Here is a 25969-nt window from a genome sequence, read left to right as displayed (position 1 = left end):
TGCAGAGGAATGGTTTATTTGAAGAGTTTCAGTCAGGTTTCAGAGCTCATCACAGCACAGAAACAGCTTTAGTGAAGGTTACAAATGATCTTCTTATGGCCTCTGACAGTGGACTCATCTCTGTGCTTGTCCTGCTAGACCTCAGTGCAGCATTCGATACTGTCGACCATAATATCCTATTAGAGCGATTAGAACACGCTGTAGGTATTACAGGTACTGCACTGCAGTGGTTTGTATCATATCTATCTAATAGACTCCAATTTGTGCATGTAAATGGAGAGTCCTCTTCACAAACTGAGGTTAATTATGGAGTTCCACAGGGTTCAGTGCTAGGACCAATTCTGTTTACATTATACATGCTTCCCTTAGGCAGTATCATTAGAAGACATAGCATACATTTTCTTTTTTTTGACACTGTAATTTTTATTGATAGTTTTGTCACAGTTTAAACATAGACATGTATTGCCATAGCATACATTTTCACTGCTATGCAGATGACACCCATCTCTATCTGTCCATGAAGCCAGATAACACACACCAATTAGTTAAACTGCAGGAATGTCTTAAAGACATAAAGACGAGGATGGCCGCTAACTTTCTGCTTCTTAATTCAGATAAAACTGAGGTTATTGTACTCGGCCCTGAAAAGCTTAGAAATATGGTATCTAAGCAGATTCTTACTCTGGATGGCATTACCTTGGCCTCCAGTAACACCGTGAGGAACCTTGGAGTCATTTTTGACCAGGACATGTCCTTCAACGCACATATTAAACAAATATGTAAGACTGCTTTCTTCCATTTGCGCAACATCTCTAAAGTTCGAAATTTCCTGTCTCAGAGTGACGCTGAAAAACTAGTTCATGCATTTATTACTTCCAGGCTGGACTACTGTAATTCATTATTATCAGGATGTCCTAAAAACTCACTGAAAAGCCTTCAGCTAATCCAAATGCTGCAGCAAGAGTACTGACAGGGACTAGAAAGAGAGAGCAGATTTCTCCCGTTTTGGCTTCCCTTCATTGGCTTCCTGTTAAATCCAGAATTGAATTCAAAATCCTGCTCCTCACATACAAGGTCTTAAATAATCAGGCTCCATCTTATCTTAATGACCTTGTAGTACCATATCACCCTATCAGAGCACTTCGCTCTCGCTCTGCAGGCCTACTTGTTGTTCCTAGAGTATTTAAAAGTAGAATGGGAGGGAGAGCCTTCAGTTTTCAGGCCCCTCTTCTGTGGAACCAGCTTCCAGTTTGGATTCGGGAGACAGACACTATCTCTACTTTTAAGATTAGGCTTAAAACTTTCCTTTTTGCTAAAGCATATAGTTAGGGCTGGACCAGGTGACCCTGAATCCTCCCTTAGTTATGCTGCAATAGACGTAGGCTGCCGGGGATTCCCATGATGCATTGAGTTTTTCCTTTCCAGTCACCTTTCTCACTCACTATGTGTTAATAGACCTCTCTGCATTGAATCATATCTGATATAAACCTCTGTCTCTCTTCCACAGCATGTCTTTTATCCTGTCTTCCTTCTCTCACCCCAACCGGTCGCGGCAGATGGCCACGCCCCTCCCTGAGCCTGGTTCTGCCGGAGGTTTCTTCCTGTTAAAAGGGAGTTTTTCCTTCCCACTGTCGCCAAAGTGCTTGCTCATAGGGGGTCATATGAATGTTGGGTTTTTCTCTGTATCTATGAAGCACCTTGAGGTGACTTTTGTTGTGATTTGGTGCTATATAAATAAAATTGAATTGAAAATTGAATTTAATTGTTTCTCTATTTCCAATCTATATGTCAAGCTTAGCTAATTGGAGTTTGAGCTGTAGACTAAGGGCACCAGCTGTCTAACTCAACCATAAAAACACTCTAATGCCAGTGACTAGCAGCAGGTGTTGGCGGTGTTCTGCAGAAAAAACACTGGTTATATTAATTAAAACTTCAAAGCTACCGAGTTGTTTACAATTTGAAATTATTATTCAAAGACGTACATGTCTATTGCTATATATACATATATTTTCTGCAAAGCCAATAATGCTGATTTCTGAGTCAAGAACCATTAAAGATTGACAGAAAATAACTTCATGCCCTGAATAGGTGAGACTTTTCATCTCCCAGTATATTTACAATGTAGATACTAAGCATAAGATTGAGAGAGGAGTCTCTGCTTGTGACTCCCCAAGCTGAAGCTATCACTCACTCCTTATCATCGCCTTGCCCACTCAATCCTCTCCTGGATGAAGAATGTCAACCACTTTCTTACTTTAATACAACCACTTTATGCCTGCTAGCAGGAAAGTGCCCCATGTGACACGACAGCTTTTCATTTTAACTTAGTATAATACATACACCAGTCGGCCACAACATTAAAACCATCATGGCCTAATGTTTTTCAGCAGAAAACTGACTGCACTGAACTGCATTGCCTCTGCTAGCAGCCACTCGCCAACCCCTCCCTGCTTAAAAAACATACCTGCTTCCATTGCTCTCCATTGTAGCTACTATCAGAAGTGCACAGGGACATGCATATGTGTCTGTGTTTTCTGACATGGCTCCATCATAGCCAGCTTTAAGGTTTGTGCTATAGTAGCTGCACAGCACAGCCTTTGCTCCCTACATGCATCAATAAACCCTCATGGGTTTGCTGGTTGTTCATTGCACCTCTTTTTGTACGCACTAACCAGAGAGCCAAGAAGCTGTTTTAGTGTTTTACAGATGATTCAACCACCTGTTTCTGCTTCTAACGCATAAACTTCAAGAACAAGCCTACTCACTTGCTACCTAATGCAGCCCACCCTTTCACAGGTGCCACTGGAACAAAATAATGAGTGTCATTCATTTCACTTCTCAGTGGTTTTAATATCGTGTCTGATCAGTACCTAGTCTTTTTTTATTATAGTTATTACAGGTTCAAGCTTACACCTTTACCAAACTCACCTACACGGTAACTCTTACAGTGCTGTCAATGTGAACGTTTCTTTACGTGTCAAGTGAGGGTAACACACGCTCTAACACAAAGCCTGCTATGAAGTGGTTTCAGCAGAGTTATATGCTTCTCCACAAATAATTACACAGCATATATAAAAATCGAACTGTTAAAACTTCAGCTCATTCTTCCTTGACTTGTAAGTGCCAACTTCCTGCCAGCTGGGGTTTGCATGGCCCTTGTTACATTCATCACTCACCAACTCCCAATCTTCATGCACTCCCAGCGTTTCTGTTAAAGTAACCAGCTTAGAGCAAACGGCTGGAGAGCCTCAGTCAGCAAACTCCCCCGTATTAGCGCTTCTGCAAAATGTTCGGACTTTGTATTTGACAGCACATCCAGATAATAAGTGAAGACATCCGTTATTATCTTCATGATTAAAGCGCAGAGCAGGCAGAGGTGAAGAAAATGCAATAATATATATTGCTTGCTTTGCCGTGGCACCATGGAGACCTTATAAGTGAGTCTGAGCACATTTCATTTAGTTCACTTGGCATTTAGGGATATAGTGAATCTTCAGTTGTAGAATTTGTCAATGAATAAAACTGCAGAAAATCACGTTGCATATATTTCAAAGAAACTAGATAGAATTTAAAATGTAGACCTTTAATTCCTTCTAGTCTATGTGCCAGTGAGGATGTAGCTCTGCTGAGAGGGTGAATTATCATAATGTATGCCAAAGAAAAGGCCGGGAGAGGGAACACAGATCATGGGGGACTTTCTCAATGTCTGGCTCCCCAGGCATTTGCCATCGGACACTAGAGTCTTTGTGAATAGATAATCTTCTCCTATGAAATTATGTGGAATGCTGGACCATAAAATCAGTTTCATGCCTGTTATAAAATCTTAAAATGCTTGGTGAGGCATTCATATAATTGGTCATTAACCTCCACAAGCCCTCCAGAAGCACCATTGTCCTTGCTAACTCCCACTGGTTTTGTCTAATAACAATATTTCATGTTGACATTGGCCAAATATCCTACATCCCATGCACAAAACCGCTGCTGTCCTCTTACATATTATTGAGGAAAAGTAGTTGCATATTTCTCCCTGTTACAAAAAGAGCCCACACTGTTCTTTCTGCTGGTTTGTAAAATTAACAAGGGAGGAACGTTTCCCAGAAATAAAGTTGTAAAATTGCAAATGACTTTGCCTTGAGTTATTCCAAGAAAGTACGAACTTTGATGAAATGTCTGAAGATGTCGTTTGTTCTGCTCAGGTAACAGGCACACTGCTGCGCTCGAACCCCCAACAAAACAAGTGGGCGGATGCGACTGCGAGGGTATAAATCAAACACATTGCAGCTTTCTACAGCAGCAATATCTGCCTCTAACAAGGCTTACAAGATTCCTTGACAACCGGTCGAGGCCCTTGGAATGCCGCTGCAACTGTTATCTTCCCGCAGCATGTGAACTGCTGGTCAGTGCGGGTGATACGGCAGGCAATTATGTCCGCCCACGTACGCGAGCAAGGGACAATTGTTTGAAAAAGTTTTCTGAATGAAATACATTTACTAGGCTCGCATTCATATGAAAAGAATTCTGATATTGTTTCTTATAAATCTAAAGCTTTATTATTTTTACTTAAATTAGAAATGCTTCAAGAGAAGTGTGCACAATTTTCAAGAAAAATTCAGCTGCTAACTCTTGAAATGAATAAAGTGTCTTGTGTGGTAAGTGCCAAAACAAAACAGATATATAAGATGAGCCAGATAGGGGTAGGAAACAGCATTTGCGTCCTCCTCGTCCCTTTCAAACAGGAAATGGTCAATATTTTGTTGTTCGTCTTCGACTTGGCATTTATGTGGGGGTTTTTTTAATGTGTATGAGCACTTGTTACATAAATGTTTGAAATAAAGATTTGATTGATTGACTGAGTTGTTTCAATGAGAGAAGATCCTGTAACTTTACAGTTTAAGTCCTGTAACAGTTAAAGTTTAAGTTTCATAACTTTTTTTAATTTGAAAAGAATATTTAGCATTTAAGAAAAGTAGATTTTGCTTTGTTATAGTGGCAAATTCTTATTGGCATGACACACTTGGAAAATAATTGGAAATTGGAATTGGTCTCTATAGTGTCTCTATAGTGACATTACAGCTGGCCACACTTGTTGTTATCATAACTTGATAACAAGCTTGAAGTGCTGACTTAACATAAGAAGCAAAAGTATCTACGGGACTGCACACACCCAGGACACCGGGTGTTTAAGCTGCTGCCGTCTGGCAGGAGGTTCAGGCTGCTGAGGTCCCGAACAAATAGACTCAAGGACAGCTTTTACAACAGGGCAATAGCCCTGATCAATGCAAATAGCTGACCTGACTGGATACCTCCCTGGACTTTTTAGGGGGAGGTAACAATGTTTAAAACGATAACAATAATATTTATATTTATAACAAGGTGCAATAATAATTAATGTGCAATAATAACAGTGTGCAATACACATACACTTATTCTTCTTTTTTATACTAAGTTAATATACTGTGTTGTGTTGTTTGTTATGTTGTGATGTGTCATATCGTGTCGTGTTGTGTTATATGTAGTGCCGACATAGGACAGTTTTTCCAATTTCATTGTACTACTGTACTATGTATGACTGTGCAATGACAATAAAGAGTTATCTTATCTTATCTTATCTTATCTTAAAAGCAGGTGAAATCAGACGAGGTGTAATTGCTGAAAACATCTGATGTTAAGTTGAGTCCCTTTATGAGCACTTAAAGTGCTGAAAATGCTCATGAATGCACAACACCTAAAAAACCTAACAGCTTAAGGTGAAGCGGTGGACGTGTCTGTCAGTGAAGGAATGAAAACAGCAAAAATGTCAGCTGAACTGTAGTCAGTGATAGTAGTTCCCTTCTGTACTTAAATCCGAGGGCAGCAGAGATATGAGAAAGAAAATTTGGCGTATTGCTTGAAAAGTGAAAATGAATAACCTTTAATTGTGTGGTCATGTTTTCGTAAACTGTAATGACACTACTCTTTATGGGTAACAGTGGTCAGGTCGTTCGTTGGAGAACAGAAAGAAAATTTGCCCTTCAAACAAAGTGTTTAACATTTGTCACTCCCTATTCATTTCCACTGGGCCAAAGACTGGCTTTGTTAGAAGTAAAATCCAGCCAATGTGACATAACATGCACAGGAGATGGATCACCAAAAATTGAAGGTGACACTTTGAATTGGTCGGCATTAAGGTAAGATTGTTCTTGTTCTCTAAGGGGAGAGTTAAAGGGGCTTACTTCTATAGTAGACAATTTTCCTAGTAAATCCCTCCTATTACCTTTCCCTCCCATGAATAACTTAGTCGCCCTTGATAACACAACCCTGGGACCACATCCTCATTTTCTCTCCATTGCTGACCAATTTTAGCAGATATAGGTTGATTTGCAAAGCGGTGGTGGTGGTGGTGTTAGTGCACAGAAGTGTACCTTTTGTCTCTTCCGTAGAGTGAAGTTCTTCCACAGGAGCAGAGTGAACTGCGTCAGGAGACCCATTACGGCTTATCCTGGCAATATCCTGCCAAAGCGTCGCTATGGCAACTGGCCCACTTAATAAACCCTGGAGGGAATAAAAGGCAGAGTTTGGTTTTAATACAGAAGAGCAATGCATCTTGGGGGAGTGCCACTAATCATTCACTTCCCCAGGCCTTGGGGCTTATGGTGCAGCACCTGTTCTAAGAATTATTATCACCTACACTCAGCACATCTCAGGATGGGGGCTCAGCTCGTGGAGGTTACGCAGTTCGGGTCTAGCAGTCAAAGAGTCTTTATTAAGGACCGTGAGGGTGTTTTATATATACTGCTTATTAAACAAGTATATCAAAGCAAAATCTCTTTTTTTGCTGTTGTTTTGCCTTTAAAGGAGGAACGTAGACTCTAGTCTTTGCCTCATTGACTACACTTGTGCAAATTCCCTGTCTATTAATCAGTCTCTTTAGTGACCAGAGAACAATAAAAGTCAGGGGGGAAAAATACATGGGCAACTGCATCACTTTTCATGTGGACCAAAGACTGCCATAAAATATTTATTACATATTTTACTATCTACTCACCCCTGATTACACAGATAATAAACAAATAGGTCTGCTGTGTCATTTTTACACTGCTACATCAAGTATGACCTTTATTAAAAACTCCACAGCTGACAGTCCTCCCACTGACTACAGTTAATTTATCTGCTCGTCGTGGCATCCGAATCAGTCCGCTTAGTTTCATGCGTTCAAAGAAAAGGCACATGCTCAGGTGTAACATATGCCTACGGATTCCTACGTACGGGCATTAGCCTGCGTTTCTACATCAATTTACAGTTTTTATGCGAGCAATTAATGTAAGAATGGTCAATTTGACTACACATATAACCGCAGCAGCTGGGCACGCACACATTTAACATAAACATTTATAATATATTAAAAGAAAACAGTGGAGGACTCACACATACATGATTTTCTGTTAGAGAGCACACTGCAAAATGTGACAACTTTACTGATGAAGTCATACATCATCTGTAAACATTTACAAACAATACATGAAATAAACATGTAACATTTTTCCATAATATATTAATAATTTATTTATTCTGCATTTTTCTTAAATGCAAACATATTTAATACTTATACACCTACAGTATCATAGTTACAAAAGGTAAGGGCCCATATGCAAAACTTTCTGCAGGTGTTGATGACAAACTTGCTCCATCACGCTGGTGTGACTGTTTGCATTAGCGATGAACACAGGCGATAAGCAAACAGGTGGACTGACAGGCCACGAGTGGAAAGGTAGGATAGTAAAAAAACAGAACTTTACAGGTGAAACTGAATGAACTCTGGGCACACAGTTTAAGAAATGGGAAATCAAGATAAGACAAGCAGTGATGAAGATGACCAGATGTTGAAAACATGGGGAAAATATGTGGGTAAGATACTTAAAAACACAACAAAAGAACCAAGAAACCAGAATGGCAGCGATCCAACATCTTATCAGGACCGCAATCCATCCAAGGTAACTGCCTATAAATCGCCTGTAAATCCACAAATGTGACCTTGACTTTGAGCACAGTTCGAGTACAAATCTGTTACGTGTGAGTAAAACCCGACCAACACTCTAGGACTGGGACGTCAAAGTCATTTTGCACTGTGGACCCTGTGACGTCCGCTTTGATGTTAAGAAGCCCGGACGACTGAACGTTAACTAAACGTTAACTAACACCTGAGATATTTTAATATAAGGACAGAAGAGCAATTTCAGCATCTCAGATTTTTTTGTTGTTGTTGTTTTGTACATGGCAATGAAATACTGCTTTAACTGCATAGGACTTGTGAAAATGCAGCTAAATGTCTAAAATTTATGTCATTCTTCACATTTTCCAAAGGTGTCCTTTGGGCTGATTGGCAGGGCGATTCTGGCCCGTGGACCTTATGTTTGACACCCCTGCTCTAGAATAAGTAGTGACGGGTGATCCAAAAAAAAAAGAAGACAGCAGACAGACGTATCCTGATGCCCGAAAGCTATAGTTTTGGATTTTCAACGTAGTTTTCTTTTTTTATTATTTAATTTTGAATTTCTTTTGTTTTCAGTTTACTTTCAGTTTAGTTGCCAGAGTGGACTTTGTTATTTCGGTTTCGTTTTTACTGTTTGAAAATGTAACTTTTAAACGTTTCAGTGTCAGTTTTAATCTTAAGCAGTTGACTCCCGGCTGTCCTGCATTTTCTGACTCATTTTTCTGTTTAATGTTTCCCATTTGACCTTGTTGTAGTTTTCAGTGTAAATATTACCTTTGCTTTGTTTAGGTTTTAATCATTTTGTATTCATATTTTTCTTTGTTATTCTCAAATGTTTCTGGCTCTCTGTTCCCCCATGCCCAGTCTGTGTTTCTGTTATATAATATTTAAGTCAAGTTTTGCCTTTTCATGCTTACTTTGACCTTACTTTGTCAAATTCAATGTGTGTTTTCTGTTTTATTTTGGTAGTCTCACGCTCTGAGTGTGTTTGTGTCCAGTTTTGCTTCCCTCTTGCTTGTTAGTTGATTCTGTTCAGCTGCGCCTCGTCTTTCCCAGCTGTGTCTTGATGATCTTGTGAGTATTTAAGCCCCTTGTTTTCACTTCTTCCTTGTCGCGATATCTCTCATTCACCAGCAGCCTGTTCTGCCCGCTTGTTTAGTTTCAAGTACCTCCTAGTTTAGTTTTGTATTCTTGCAGTCCAAACCACCAAATACAAAAACTAAGCAAATTTCCTATCCTTGTGCCCGAAATGACATTTTCCAAACACGTATTTGCCAGTTAAACGACAGGCACACACACATATCTGTACGTGTTGAGTCAGAGAAATGTATTAATATTTAACACCCATGTTATGTTACCCATCTGTGCTCAAAACATGTTTCCGAGCACTTCATCCCATGTTCTGTGAAGACATTTAAGACCCAGGCACCTGCCCTAGGTGAGGAAGGCAGGGATTCGGATGAGCCTTTTAGCCCACGGGTAGTCCTGACAAATGTGCCACCTGTTAACGCTCCAGTTCCTCCTCCTGCACAGGTTCCATCTCCTCCACATGCGTCTACATTATTTAATGCTACTTCATGGATGTTTTATTTACCGTCATGAGAAAATGGATGCGGCCTTCCAAACGCCCAAATAAGTGCTCTAATGGGCAAAAGAATGGGAGCGCTCAAGGCCATTCGATAATCAGTTAGAGAATATTGGTGAGAGGAAGCACAGAATCTCCTCACTTAAATTCAGTTTTTCCACCAATGCCAAGTTATATTATTATAGAGGGCAATTTAAGTGAATCACGCCGTTACTGCTGCTGGCAAACTATCCATATTGTTCAGAGATAAATGGATTACGATCAGACACGCAAGCAGTTTTTCTTGTAGTGCGCTGCTCAATATTTCACGGTTCGTGTGTATTTTTAAGGAGATCGTTTCGGACCTCTACAAGCGCCCGATGACCTCGGTCATGACACGGAGGCCTAGAGCACGCATGGGCACTTGAGTGCATCAAATGCTTTCGTAATTGGTCTGTCGATTTGTCTCGCCCAGCTTTCAAGCCTCGCCTTCATATGTAGCACGCAGGAGAAGGACAGCTTGGCACCACCTCCAATCTGAAATCACGTCAGGCATGAAGGGTAAACAACATCTCTCAGAATAGACTTGAGCCATATGTCAGAAAAATCTGTGTGTGTGAATTGCATTGGTATCTAGGAAAAAGAAACAAAGAGAGAGAGATTTGTCTGTGAAAGACGGCGCGTGTGGGTGAGCGTTGTGGAAAAGCCCGAGCTCAAGGAGTCTCTTCCGATCCCACATCTAAAGAAGAGATAACAAGTAACAAGAGAGGAGTCTGATTGTGATTTGCATTGCAGCCGCAGTGTTGCGAAACACAGCGAACACAGTTCTCCGGAGAACAAAACCATACAAGTGAAGTGTTTTCCAGATCATCATTTTAATCTACGACTTGGAGCACAAAGAATAATTGAAATGAGTTCTTTCTCTTTTTATTTTTTTGTCTTCACAAGACTACGGCCATCAGGCGCCGGCATCAGCTTTTCGCTGTATCATTAGCTCCAAAGAAAGCCCCAAGAAAAAAAATCAAGGAATGAGAGAAAAGGGAAAGAATACAGCGCTGGGGGAAAAAAGGAAAAGAAGAAAAAGAAAGGAGCGTATTGAGAGGATATAAGTGCTGATGCATGCCTGGCATTTGGGGAGTAGGGACAGCAAAGTGCATTATTTCAGCCCTTAGGATGATGGAAAGAGAAAACAGATATTTGTCATAGAGCATGAGAGCAGAGGACAGCAGCAAATGACTGCAACATCAGTTACAAGGGGGTCGCCATAGCCTTGTGAAGGGTATAATGGTCCCTGCGCTCCTTTGTCCAATCCGTCTTTTTTCCCCTCCAAGTATCTCGATCGCAAGCTCCATACAACTTTGCTACAGCGGGAAATCATACAGCGGAGAAGGCAAGTCTGGGGAAAAGGTACTATTTGTATTAAGTGCAGCTGCTACACCGACAAGCACGTCGCCTCAATCGTGCTGCTTTACTCCATTAGACACCAATACACCAATCACTGGTGTTCAAAGAGATAGCGCTATATCAAGATAACAGGGGAGCACTCAATTAAAGCTTATCAAAGGTGTTCAAAGGATCCTTAAAACTGACACCTGCAATTTTGGATCACATTTGAATATAGAAGAAAAAACTCTGACTTCATAATCACAGCTTTGTGATGCAAAACACTGAGAGTGGGGGAAAGTATTGATTTAGTACATTTTAATCTTCTCCCGCCTGGATCTCTCAGTGCTCCATGGCTCGTCTCCAGTCGGTGCAGATTCCCCCTTATGAAAATCTGATTATTAACATATAAAGCTCCACAAGGACAGGCCTCTGTTCATATTCACAGCTTTTGAGACCTCTCTGACGTAGGGGTGCAACGATACACAAAATTCACGGTTCGGTTCGATACTTTGGTGTCACGGTTCGATATTTTTTCGATACAAAAAAATGTTCATGCCTTTTTAATTTGTCATTTATTAAAATTATAAATATATATTTTAACTCAAAAGTACAGTTTTTAAATTTAACACTAACCCTTGTGCGCGTTTTTTATTTTGACAGCGAATGCACACCTGCGGACCACTTATGTGCAGCCCTGGTTATTTAGCTCGTCATATTGCAGCCACAGAAATTCTTTTGTCCATGAAACCATAAAGCTGCACTTTCTTTTTGCCTTATAGTCTGATTTGTCATAACTTCTCCGTTTTGTGGTAAGCTTTTCTTTGGCTGTCACTTCTTCACCCTGACCTGTCTTATTTGGCTCAGCAGAACTAAAATATAAATCCTGCTGCTTTTACACACGGACTCACATAAGCTCAGCGATTCTCTGCGCGATCAACCTCTCACATGTTTAAGCTTGCTGCGGGAGATTTCACTTGTCATGTTTGCATAGTAAGCTAACGATTAATAAGACGATGTCAGAGGAATTGGTGCACAAATTATCATCACTCACAGATCAGTGCTGTCATTGCAAAGTGAAAGCAAAAAAACAAGCGCAAATTCAAACGCGATTTCAATATGTCACATATTGACAGTGGCTCACCGATGCCAATGACATAATTACCCAGCTACATTTCTGAAAGAATGCAAAAGCATTGACATATATTTTTCCTACAATAGCCCGACGGGCAGGGCAGAGAGATTTTTGTAGCCCGACTGGAAAGATCGCTAGCTCCGGGACGTCGGGCTAGCGATATTGCGAGCCCTGTATCTGATTGAGGAATCACTCATCTTTGGAAAAGAGAGTTTATTACAGAGAAATGTCTCTTTCCAAAATAAAAGCTATACTATCCGCTTCTTCTGGGCTATATTCTCAGCAGCATAAGGAGAATCACGTGCTAACAGCTGTCTAAATGACTCGGCTAAAGTTAGTAGCATGCTTGTTGTTTTTGTCTTTGCACTAGGATGATGTCGGCGTAAATGTGCAGTCATATTCGTTGTGTTCCCACTAGTGCTTTCAGGTTAATCTCGTTGAAATGACCTTAACGCCACAACACGGCAAATCTCCGTTAACGAGCTACCACCGATCGCCCCGTGCATGGGGCTAGACGGCCAACACGTTAACGAGCTAACTGCGCTAACACACTAGTTCACACCAATGTAATTAAGCATTGCATGGCACATCCAACATACTGTTTTACTTTAGTCCATGACTCGCTTACCTTCAGGGTCATACGTCACATGAAAACCAAAATAATTCCAAACGCCAGATCTGAATGAGGGTGGGGGAGGTCCATCTTGCAAGGAGAGCTTAACTTCTGTCTTGCTAGCTTGCCCTGCGCTCTTCCTCCTGACGATGCTGTCTGTGTTGAGCGCTCAGTGGATCTGAGCTCGACAGTGCAGCCTAGGCGGAGTAGTCGAACGCAGATTCACTGAGCGCTCAACACAGACAGCATCGTCAGAAGGAAAGTTGATAAAATAAATTACAAATGTTGTATTGTTCATACATATGCGTACCGAACCGAAAGCACTGTATCGAACGGTTCAATATCGATACGAATATCGTTGCACCCCTACTCTGACGCTCTATCTCCTAACCGTCCCACGCTTTGATTTTGAAACCAGAGGCGATCACACTCTGAGCTTGTTGATTTGTTTTAAACAACTCCTCAAAACACATTTTTATTAGGGTGGGAGGACGATCAAACTACTGATAGTATCGATACCAAATCAATAACTAACATTCAAATTGAGATAACTTTATTCATCCCACAAAAGGGAAATTTGTTTACAGCTTACGTGCACTGCCTATTCACACACTGATCACAAGCATTGTTGCAGGTAAAGGCAGAGACAGTGAGGTCAAGAAAGATAAATAAAAATAAAAAGCGTGGGGCTGCACGGCATCAACGCGTTAGCGCAGTTAGCTCAGTTAGCTCGTCAATGCGTTAGCCTCAGTTAGCTCGTCAATGCGTTAGCGCAGTTAGCTCAGTTAGCTCGTCAATGCGTTAGCGCCGATTTGCCGTGTTAATGCGGCTATGGCGTTAACGTCATTTTAACGAGATTAACGCTGACAGCACTAGAAAATATGTTGTACTATTTGCTGTTATGATGGAGTTGTCAATACACTTGTGATTTTCTTAAATCATGCACAAGCTCAATAAATTCCCACACAATTTGATTTGCCAGTCACAACGTCTCGTGATGAAAGAGGGTAACATTTAAAAGAGTGACCCAGCTGGCAGTGAATGCATACACAATACCTGGTTCCTGTTTTTTTAAGGCGCAATGACATGACAGATATTGCTTTGTATCGAGTATGACAGAATAGCTATATTGTGGTGATCTCGTTAATGTGGGTATCATACTGCAATACCTACATTACTGATAGCTGAGGAAAGCATTATCACATGTAGTAGCATCATAACGTCAGTCTCCCCCCGCCCAAAAAAGTAACCTGGGTAAACGGTTTCTTTTATCAACAGTTCTGCACTTGAGGTGCACTCAACTTTTACTCAACATCCATAAAAGGACTGAAACGTTTTATTCTACCTGCTTCACAGAAAACTGCAGTTTGAATTCATGGCGACTACAATGGATTCAGACCCAGTTTCACGGTAAAAGACAACATTAAAATGTCCACGGAAACTTTTAAAGCCACTCCATAATCCACTTCTCCTTGGTCCATTCATATCCTCAGAATGCTCCAAAACCTCTTTTCTCCCCTTAAAACGCTGCTAAATGCAGGGCTTCCATTTGTTGCATTGTGAGTTTGAGAGTCACAGAAACCCTGGGCTCTCAAGCTGCTTGTCTCCAGTCTTGGTCATTTTAGCTCAAGGTTGATGATCTCACTGTCTTTCAAAACACTAACAAAACAAAACACCTTCGTCAGATCAATGCACATTATCAAACTCTGTGCACGCTTTGGAGGTTATCGTTTGTATTCCTGTTCAGGTGTTTTGTGTTGCACTGACGAACATTTCTGCCATCCCATTTATATTACCTCTCTCTGTAATGCAATGCAATTTAACAGCGTCTTGCAAGTACATCTTGCAAAATGGAATTAACACCTCTATAAAACTGTTTAAAACATTATAACCTTGATAGAGTTTGGAATAATTTCAAGGTGGCTGCTTTAGCTTCTGGAGAACTACTATGTCAGACTGCATTACGTTTAGCCAGATGTATAAATGTATACATCTTTCCTTTTCCCAATCGGCTTGATGTATTAACACTAGCTGCAAATGCCAAAACCTTAGTTTTGTTGCTTTTAGTCCTGCCTGCTGTAATAACTAGTACATATTTCTGCATATTTCCAATACAAACGGCATAACGTGCGGATGCAAGGATGAAGACCCATCTGGCCTTCACCTGTTAACCTATATCCAGCTGTAGGACACAAGGATCGAAGTGATGAAGCTGCAAGAATCTGCCATTTCTCTTTGCATTGCTATCACTCTAACACTGCACCTCACCAGCAAGTAGTCCCCTCCCTGTGCTCTCCCTCAGGCAAGTCTCCTGCCTGTCCCTGTGCCAGCTCTGCCAAGCGACCCAAAAATGGATCTTAATTTTCTTTTAGAGCCACACATAGAAATCTCAGCAATGTAAGTAGAGAGCCCTACTGGACTTGGTATTAAAAGAGATTCTTGACCCCACTGCTCACAGTTGTACAATTAGCTTCTGAAAACTGCAGCAAGGTCGGTCTTCTTACACGCAGCACAGCGTTAGATGTTAGGAAAAGAACTCAACATCAGATGTAAATAATGAGCCCTTCTGGAACACTCTGGATAAGATAATATCAGTATGATGCACTAAATAAACGAAATACTTCTCTCTACAGTCGGCACACTGTAAAGAGAGAATCTATTATAAAGAGAAGAAGAAAAAGCACTACACATCTATTTACTTACTAGGCTGACAAGGACATCTACCCATTATGCCTTTGCTTTAGAAGATGGTTTGACATGAGTATGCTGTTGCAGAATTAGCTTGACAAGCTATTTTCTGAGAATAAATAAAGCACACACTTCAAAGAAAGAGCTCAGCTCTGCATCATCAGAAGATGTTTGTGTTTTGGTCTTTTATATAGCGCCAAATAACAAGACGAGTCACCTCAAGGTGCCTTTTATCACAAGGTCAAGACGCTACATTATTGGAAAGGAGCCCTATTAATCACACAACGCCCTATGAGCAAGCGCTTTGGCAACAGTGGGAAGGAAAAACTTCCTTTTACCATGGATCAATGCGGAGAAAGGAATGGACTTTGGACTGGAGGGATATGAAGTGAATTTTGTAAATAGAAGGAACAAGAGTGGAGGGGGAGTAGCTGTGTATGTGGATAAAAACCTAAACTACAAGGTGGTAGAAAGTATGACAACTGTAATTGATAATTTACTAGAATGTATAACAATTGAAATTTATAAGGAAAAAGAAAAAAATGTAATAATTAGCTGTATATATAGAACACCTGGCTCTAGTATTCAAGTATTTAATGACTTCATAGAGGAAATATTCTCTAAAACAAATCAAAAAGTTATGTTTATCTGTGGTGATTTTAATATTGACCTGTTGAATCCAAAAAAGCATAAAATGACCGACGAATTCCTAAACACTATGTACAGTTTGAGTTTACATCCTAAAATAACCAGGCCTAGCAGAATTACACCACATTGTGCCACCTTACTTGACAATATTTTCACTAACAATATGGAAAACAACATTGTGAGCGGAATATTAATTAATGACATCAGTGATCACCTACCAGTTTTTGCAGTTTATGACACTAATTATAAGAAAAATCAGCATGAAGAACAACTGAGATACAGACGTGTAAGGACAGAAGAAACTATGACTGCATTTAAGAACGATCTATTAAATCAGGACTGGGACAAGGTGTACAAAGAAGCTGATATTGATATTGCATATGGCATATTTTTAAGAATATTCATGGAGTTGTACGATAAAAACTGTCCAACAATAAAATACAACAGAAAGCACAAATATTCAGATAGACCATGGCTCACTAAGGGTTTACAAAATGCATGTAAAAAGAAAAATACACTCTATAGGGAATACCTAAAACAAAGAACAAAAGAAGCTGAAAATAAATATAAAAAATACAAAAATAAGTTGACCAATATTATACGTGTATGTAGAAAGGAGTATTATAGTAAAATATTGAACAACAATAAACATAATATGAAAGGAATATGGGATGTTTTAAACGGTATCATTAAAAATAATTCTGGACAACAAAGTTATCCACAATACTTTATCGATAATGGCAATATTATGGAAAACACTGCTGATAAGGTCAACAGCTTTAATCATTATTTTGTAAATATTGGACCAAAACTGGCAGAACAAATTCCTGAGTCACTGCCATCAGTAGAATGTAGTGAAAACCTGATTGATAGGAACCCTAACTCAATGTTCCTCACATCAGTGGAGGAAAAAGAAATAATTGACATTGTACACATGTGTAAATATAAAACATCTACTGATTGTAATGATATTGACATGAAAATCGTCAAGAAGGTCATTGAAGGAATTGTAGGACCTCTAACATATATTTGCAACTTATCATTTCAGATGGGAAAAGTGCCAAACAAAATGAAAATAGCTAAAGTTGTGCCGCTGTATAAAACCGGGGATAGACGCCACTTCACAAATTACAGGCCTGTTTCTTTACTACCACAATTCTCCAAAATCCTAGAAAACCTGTTTAATAAACGATTAGACAAATTCTTAGATAAATATAAATTACTCTCTGACAGTCAATATGGATTCAGATCAAAAAGATCAACATCTCTGGCATTAATCGAATCAATTGAGGAGATTACGAATGCTATAGATCAGAAACAGTATGCAGCTGGAGTATTTCTGGATCTCAAGAAAGCATTCGACACAATCAATCATGACATATTAATTAATAAACTGGAACGGTATGGGATTAGGGGGGTTGTACTGCAATGGGTGAAAAATTATTTAAGTGACCGGAAACAATTTGTGAAGCTGGGTGTCCATTCCTCATCATGCTTGGACATTGCTTGTGGTGTTCCACAAGGCTCTGTACTGGGTCCAAAATTATTTATTATTTATATAAATGATATTTGTAAGGCATCTGATATATTAAAATTAGTATTATTTGCAGATGACACAAATATTTTTTGTTCTGGGGGGAATCTAAAGGAGCTGCTGGATACAATTACTTCAGAAATGTGCAAAATTAAAAAATGGTTTAACAGGAACAAACTATCGCTAAATCTAAGTAAAACTAAAATGATCTTATTTGGGAATTCCCTTAGAAATGCACAAGTGCAGATTCATGTAGATGGTGTGGAAATTGAAAGAGTACTTGAACATAAGTTTCTTGGTGTGATTATAGATGATAAATTAAACTGGAAGTCTCATATAAATCATATACATAACAAAATTTCAAGAAGTGTCTCAATCTTGAGTAAAGTAAAACACATTCTGGACCACAAATCACTCCACATTCTCTATTGTTCCCTGATTGCACCGTATTTGAATTACTGTGCAGAGGTTTGGGGCAATACTTACAAATGTTCGCTATCATCAATCTTTATATTACAAAAAAGGGCCATAAGGATAATCCATAAAACTGGTTACAGAGATCATACAAATCCACTATTCTTAAAATCAAAAATTCTAAAATTCACAGATCTGGTTCATTTTCTCACAGCACAAATTATATATAAAGCAATAAATAACCTGCTTCCTGACAATATTCTAAAAATGTTTTCTAAAAGGGAACGGGGATACAATTTGAGGGGGGAATTAAATTTAAAACATCCTCGTATCCGTACAACATTAAAAAGTTTTTGCGTCTCTGTGTGTGGAGTGAAGCTGTGGAACAGACTAAGTAAAGATATGAAGCAATGTCCAAGCATGGCGCAGTTTAAAAAGCGGTTTAAGGATATGGTTTTTACAGGGTACAGGGAAAAGGTAGAGATTTGATAGGGTGTTCTTGTCTAATATTTTCATGTGTGTGCGCATGCACGGGTTTGTTGGTATGGGTATATATGTATGTGTATATGTATGTATGTATATATATATATATGTAATTGTAGGTTGTGTATCCTTCAGGTGTTAATGGGGTTATTGAAAATGTGTATATGTGCGTATGTGTGTATATACGTAGGTATGGATAGATAGAAACATATGTGTATATATTAAAAAAAAAAAAAAAAAAAAAAAAAAATTACACATAACATATAATGTAATTACAAGGAGGTATTTCTGTAGTCTATTGATACTAGATAGTGGAAAAGGGGTGGGATTAAATAAGCTTATGCTTCTTCCTGCTCCTTTTTGAACATGGACGTTATTTGGAGTTGTGGTTGCTCGTTTTCCTTTTGTTTGCTTTGTTCATTTGTCTCTTTTAATTCTATTTTATTTTTATTTTTATTTTTTTATACTTTTTCAACATGTTCAAAATAAAGATTCAATCAATCAATCAAAGAAACCTCCGGTAGATTTGTGGCGGAGCACGAGATTCACATCTGTCCACATAAACACAAATCTCTCAGGAATGTTTACAGCACCTTGTTTAATCTGTGCCACAATAAATCAAGTCATTTCTAAAACTGTAAACTAGAGAGCAAAGTAGGCACTGAGTGTATCCTTCTAACACAGATGGCTTAAATTGAAATGATCAGCCTAATCAGGGGTTTTGCTGATGGCATCAGTGGGATTGCAGTGCTAGTTTACATCAAGTTTTCTTTTAACAACTTCTTCTGAAAACTTTTTTACGTCCTTGTGATCTGCACGCTGGACAAAACATTTTTTGTTCACCTGTTTAACCTGCATCTGATTTTTGCACCAATTACTCCCTTTATTCACACAAACCTTAAGCTGTCAAACTGATTATAAGTCAGAACGCTATTACTGATATTAAAGCGGTCATTACATGTAATTAGTTAGAGGGAAGTAATACTTCTAAGCTCTCATCTACTCGGATCAACTTGTCAGTCATTTTCAGGCCCTGATTACTCATTCATTAGATATAAATTAAACTGATGAATTAAAAAACAGTAATCGCTGGCGCTTAAATGACTCATTAAGACACGTACAAAGGTGCACGCTATGCGGCATTGCTTATACTTAGCTCGCTGGCTGTCGAAGCAGCCCTGGCACTGAGTAAATCATTAGCATGGGAGTAAGGTTGCTCAGCATGGGTTAAAGTTCACTTTGACTCCCTTTTAACTCAGCTGTTACGCTAGTGCTGTGCCATCCTGCAAATTGTGGTATCAATCTGACATCAATACAGAATAAATGCAGGGTCAGTATGCTGATACCAATACCGATACTTTTTCTTTATAAAAGCAGCTTATGTAGCGGAGAGCAGTGTGCCATGATTTCAGTGGGCTACATACTGAACTTGGAGTATACAAACAAAGTATTGATCAATATAATACCAATAGCAGTGGTGGTATCGATACTATGATATTCGATCTGTCCACCTGTAGGATGAGGACGTTTAAGTTCCCTGACACCAAACACTAAACAGCAAGTATTTCATGTTATTTGGTTATTATGTAAAACAAAACCCCCCAAATAGGTATAAACTGTAATCCCTTATATCCTACTCAGCCCTCTTTATTGACATTTTAAATGTAGCCAGCCTCCAGAAGAGTTTATTATTATTTTTTCCCCACTAAGATAATCGCTTCTCTGGGCGCTCTGTTTTATCCGCTGCAGGCAAGACAGGAGGGGGAATAAAAAGGAGAGGAGTGTGTTTGGCTTCCCAGAGTCTGAGCCTGGGCTAGCCTCGGGAGTAGAGAGAGCAAGCTACAAAAAAAGAAAAAGAAAAAAACCCGCAGAAGAACACCAGAAAGACAGCATCACAAAACACGTGTCCTGTTAGAGGAAAAACAAACTCTCACCCTCTCAGAACGAAGAAGAAGTAACCTACCTCAAAGTTGCTTGGCTTTCACCCATCAGCACATCTTGGGGCTTACAGATGGATTAAGAGCAGTTTTAACTGGCAGCCCTTATGACTGACGCAGAAAGCCTTTTGCAATCTCTCTCTCTCTCATTCCCCGCCTGTCTCTCATGATCGCTGTCCCCTTTTACCTGGAATCATAAAGTATGCAAATGACCTCCGCTGAGCCTGTCGTAGCGACTGTAGCTACAGCCGGTAAGCGCACAGGTGGTGCACATTGCACAGCGCGCTCCCTTAAAGCCGAGGCCCGCAGCAGAGCGCATATGTCTGCGTCTTGTAGTCCTGTCTCAGTCACCCGGAGAGGCGAGAGAGGGTGAACGGGAGCACTGGCCTTACATTTGGCTTCCCTTGTTGTGGCATTGTGCGCGTTTGTCTCGCGGGGTGCCTCGCAGCAAACTTTCAAATTTGGTCACCTGTTGACTGAGCTGAAATTATTCATGATCTCATTAGTCGGAAACATTCATCTTTATTTTAATAAGTCGAGCTGCGATGAGAGCGGTTTGAGACCAGATGGGATCACGGGGAGAGCATTTATTTACCGAGACAGAGCCAAAGTGAAAACGTTGATGATGTTGTTGATAATCAGCCGAAGGCGTCACATGGGATATGCAGCTATGCGCGTCGACCGTAGGGTTTTACAGCAACCATATAATTAGGTAACAAGGAGACGTAAGAGTTTATTATTGTGTAGATAAAGAGTAATGCCAAAGGTGCACTGGGAGGATATAAATACGGAGATGAGATGGGTGTTTACCGAGAAGGTAGTCAGGAAATAAATATAGAGGTCTCACAGACAAATATAGAGGGTGATATTTTATAACTGATCCGGAAACACCTCAGCAAAACATTTTTTTCTTCCTTGTAGCCCAAAGATATTATATTATATTATATTATATTATATTATATTATATTATATTATATTATATTATATATAGTTCATGTGAAGGCTGCTGTCCAGTAATGTTTTAATGTCAGACAATTGCCAGCTACTACATGATGCCCAGTCAGGTTTTTGAATAACATGGGGTGTAAGATAGATGATATTGGTATCAGATCGATACTAGTGCTAGATGGTCGATACTTTGACCCTGTCCTCTTAGTTCAGCGTGTATCCTACTGAACTGTGTTAAATTAATTGTAATGTTGGGAATGAAAAACTGTACTTTAAACATGCACGATGAAAAATGTCTGAGCCTTTTTGTAATGACTGTCATGTCTATTTTTTTATTGCCTTAACCCTCCTGCCTTCTTGGGACCTTTTTGTGCCACTGCTATGTGTTAAATGGCTGCCATTTCCACTGTGTTCAGTGGAATATAACCAAACTTGCCACAGGATAGTTTTTACCTGTCAATGTTAATATTCCAGTGTGAATTCCTTAAATCAGCCTAAAATGGCTGAGCAGCAGAAATCCCCACACCCATCACCCTGGGGACCATTTTCTGCCCATTGACTTCCATTATAAACGCTATTTTTCAACCCCAAATTATCATCATATGATTTTATTTTTTCTTCTTTTCTTGGATGTCAATGAAGACTCAGGGCCTTGAAGTTTTAATTTTTAAATTGCAAAAAAAATGCAAAAAAAATAATGGCAGGTCAAAATGTATGTTGGTGCCAATCTTTGGTCCATCTAAAGGCCTACTTATAATGACAATCACATATTACTTCAACTGGTTTTTTGTGGAAATATTTAGTTTCGTTTTTTGGTTTTTGGGGCTTATAACACAGGGCGCTCATGTAATAACACTGGGATTTGAAGGGTTAAAACAACGAAAATATAATTAAAACTTTACATGAATATTTCAGGGAGAAGTAGTTTTACAAGGTTGGCTAATTTAAAGTGGAATAAAATATGGATATATGGTCTTTTTATGGCGTGGCTGAGAATGGTCCCTAGGGTGATGGGTGTGAGTTTTTTAAAGGATGGCAGGAGGGTTAAACACAGGCGGAAAACACACATTTGACCCAAGGTACTTCAGAGACAGGCACATTTAGCTAATTATTTTGGAAAGTAAAGCTCACAGTGATTTATTTGTCAAATGTGCTCAGAATCTGAAAAGCTCTCCCCTACATTACAGGTTAAAAGTATCGGCATCAGTATTGGCATTACTGCCCCTGTGTTTCCTTGGTATGGAGTATGACACGGCACTACTGCAAGAGAGTGAGAGCATTTACAGGAACAGGCCCCTAGCCGACAGCCTCTCAGTTTAGGATTCACTCACCGCTGAGGTGATAATTCAACAGCTTTGACCCTAAAGCCAAATCTGATTCCAAAAAAGTAAAAATAAAGAAGTAGGAACTGTGCTCCTTTCTGTGTTCGCAATGTTAGCCCATCTGACTGATTTGTGATTTTTGAAATGTCTGTCTGTGCATCTGCTGTTTGCATATTTTAATAACCTAGTTTATGGCTATGTGCAAAAGTTAAAATACCCACATTTCCTTAGGTTTTGCTAGGAACATGAGAAACAGATGGAGAAATCTAAAGGCACATGTGCAAACAGAGATGGAAGTACAGTATATAAAACAAAAGAAAGTTTGTACGACTCTAACAAGCTTGAAAGTCATCGCCTAGGAACTCTCTTAGTCAGCTTTGGATGTTGGCTGTTTTTTGTTGACTTCTCTGTCAAGACGATCCCACACTGCTTTAATAATGTTGAGGTCCGGGCTCTTAAAAGGTCAGTCCATGACTGATAGTTGTCATGGTTAATGGTGAACGAGGACGCCCAGAGCAGAGTCGTGAGCTGGCTAGGATCAAAATACAGATGAACATTAATCGTAGGCGTAACAGGCAACTAAATAACAAGTCCGTGGATAAGCAGAGGAAACGCTGGGGGAAATACCAGGAACTCGGGAACCACAGGGGACGACAGAACAACACAGCAAACACAGTAAAAGCGACAACAAGCAGAAACAAGGGTACATAACACACAGCTGCGGGGAACTCACAGGTGCAAACAATTGGAGAGACTGAGGAAAGTAAAACTAAAACGAACACATGAGATAAAGACTATCAAAATAAAACAGGAAGTAACATAACGGGAACACCTAAAGCTAGAGAAGGGAACATGAGGGAAGCAGAGAGCTGTAACTATAAAACCTACAGACTAATACAAAACAAACAGCACCTGTAACGAGAGATCGATACAAATGATGATGGTGCTCTACTGTGTGTTCACTGTTCTGGCAGTGTGTTTGGGATCATTGCCATGCTGAAAAATGCATGACTGGCAATCAGATACTTTCCAGATGGTGTTGCACACTGGGTCACAACCTGACAGCACAGTGCCATTCATAATTTTATTCATTATGATAATGTCAATCCCAGGCCCCTCCAGTAGCCTATCAGTATATACAGCAGGTCACCTGTTTAAGCAAGCAAATAAAAAATAATCACTTCAAAATATTTTTTTAGTTTATACTCTCAATTAAATATTCACATAGAAAAATCTAACTAATAAAACAAATTCATGCACTTAAAGATTTGACATATTTACAATTCTGATTGGCAAACAGGGAGTGGAAGTAAGGCTTTTAATGGAAAATCAAACACTTCAAATTAAGTCCAGGTCACAATCGGAACTGCGATCAAAGGGTTAGGGGGGGATGAAGATTGTTGGAGTTTGAAATAGACTGTAATGGAATTAAATTTGGGAATGTCTGCCCGGAATGACTGCTTCCTGTTTCGATTGTTACCGGTGAATGGCTGCAGAGTTACAGCACTCTGAGATCGGATGATTCTCTTTGATACACCCTGCAGTTCAAAAACATAAAACATGTATACCTTCTGGCTGTAACTGCTAATTACTGCCGACATTGTTCTTAATTATGACCTTTTATTTATTTATTTTTAAAAAGGAGTAAACTTTAACTTTAAAACACTAATGAATGATCAGAAAATGTGAAAGGATCTGATAAAATGTAATTTTCTGTGAAGCTGAAGGCAGTACTTCTGTCATTGTAAAAAAAATGCTCCAAACCATCAACTGTAAGCATTTAATGAACTTATAATGATAATTAAGGTGCAGGATCCCATTTGACTTTATTACACTATTCTAAGAAGCCATTCCTCAGGACCTATATATATTAAAAAAAAAAACACCCAGCACGCCCCTGCGGGCGGTTTATCCTTCAAGCTCGGATCCTCTACCAGAGGCCTGGGAGCTTGAGGGTCCTGCGCAGTATCTTAGCTGTTCCCAGGACTGCGCTCTTCTGGACAGAGATCTCCGATGTTGTTCCCGGGATCTGCTGGAGCCACTCGCCTATCTTGGGAGTCACCGCACCTAGTGCTCCGATTACCACGGGGACCACCGTTACCTTCACCCTCCACATCCTCTCGAGCTCTTCTCTGAGCCCTTGGTATTTCTCCAGCTTCTCGTGTTCCTTCTTCCTGATATTGCTGTCATTCGGAACCGCTACATCGATCACTACGGCCGTCTTCTTCTGTTTGTCTACCACCACTATGTCCGGTTGGTTAGCCACCACCATTTTGTCCGTCTGTATCTGGAAGTCCCACAGGATCTTAGCTCGGTCATTCTCCACCACCCTTGGGGGCATCTCCCATTTTGACCTCGGGACTTCCAGGTTATACTCGGCACAGATGTTCCTGTACACTATGCCGGCCACTTGGTTATGGCGTTCCATGTATGCCTTGCCTGCTAGCATCTTGCACCCTGCTGTTATGTGCTGGATTGTCTCTGGGGCATCTTTACACAGCCTGCACCTGGGGTCTTGCCTGGTGTGATAGACCCCAGCCTCTATGGATCTTGTGCTCAGAGCTTGTTCTTGTGCTGCCATGATTAGTGCCTCTGTGCTGTCTTTCAGTCCAGCTTTGTCCAGCCACTGGTAGGATTTCTGGATATCAGCCACCTCCTCTATCTGCCGGTGGTACATACCGTGCAGGGGCCTGTCCTTCCATGATGGTTCCTCGTCTCCCTCCTCTTTCTTGGGTTTCTGCTGCCTGAGGTATTCACTGAGCACTCGGTCAGTTGGGGCCATCTTCCCAATGTATTCTTGGATGTTCGTTGTCTCATCCTGGACTGTGGTGCTGACACTCACCAGTCCCCGGCCCCCTTCCTTCCGCTTAGCGTACAGCCTCAGGGTGCTGGACTTGGGGTGAAACCCTCCATGCATGGTAAGGAGCTTTCTTGTCTTTATGTCAGTGGCTTCTATCTCCTCCTTTGGCCAGCCTATTACCCCAGCAGGGTACCTGATCACGGGCAGGGCGTATGTGTTGATGGCCCGGATCTTGTTCTTACCATTCAGCTGACTCCTCAGGACTTGCCTGACCCTCTGCAGGTACTTGGTGGTTGCAGCTTTTCTAGCGGCCTCTTCATGGTTCCCATTCGCCTGCGGGATCCCCAAGTACTTGTAACTGTCCTCTATGTCTGCAATGTTGCCTTCTGGTAGTTCAATCCCCTCAGTTCTGACTACCTTCCCTCTCTTTGTTACCATCCGACTACACTTCTCCAGTCCGAACGACATTCCAATGTCATTGCTGTATAGCCTGGTAGTGTGGATCAGTGAATCGATGTCTCGTTCACTCTT

The 25969-nt window shown here is 40.2% G+C and overlaps 1 protein-coding gene across 1 annotated transcript in view; it reads right to left on the bottom strand.

Moving 5' to 3' along the window:
* LOC308402380 (phospholipid-transporting ATPase ABCA1) overlaps positions 1–20531 on the bottom strand; it is a 202689-nt gene extending 182158 nt beyond the window's left edge. Inside the window, exons 1-2 of the mRNA XM_080891181.1 lie at positions 20395–20531; positions 6402–6531 (exon numbers count right to left, since the gene is read on the bottom strand). Coding sequence (XP_080747307.1) covers positions 6402–6467 — 66 coding nt within the window. The 5' untranslated portion in view covers positions 6468–6531; positions 20395–20531. The remainder of the gene's footprint in view (positions 1–6401; positions 6532–20394) is intronic.
* Positions 20532–25969: the final 5438 nt, after the last annotated feature.

The sequence above is a fragment of the Rhamphochromis sp. 'chilingali' genome (genome assembly GCF_963969265.1).
Source record: "Rhamphochromis sp. 'chilingali' genome assembly, chromosome: 1".
NCBI classification, from domain to species: domain Eukaryota; kingdom Metazoa; phylum Chordata; class Actinopteri; order Cichliformes; family Cichlidae; genus Rhamphochromis; species Rhamphochromis sp. 'chilingali'.
Note: the sequence above shows the minus strand (reverse complement) of the source record. Positions and strands in the feature narration are given on the sequence as shown.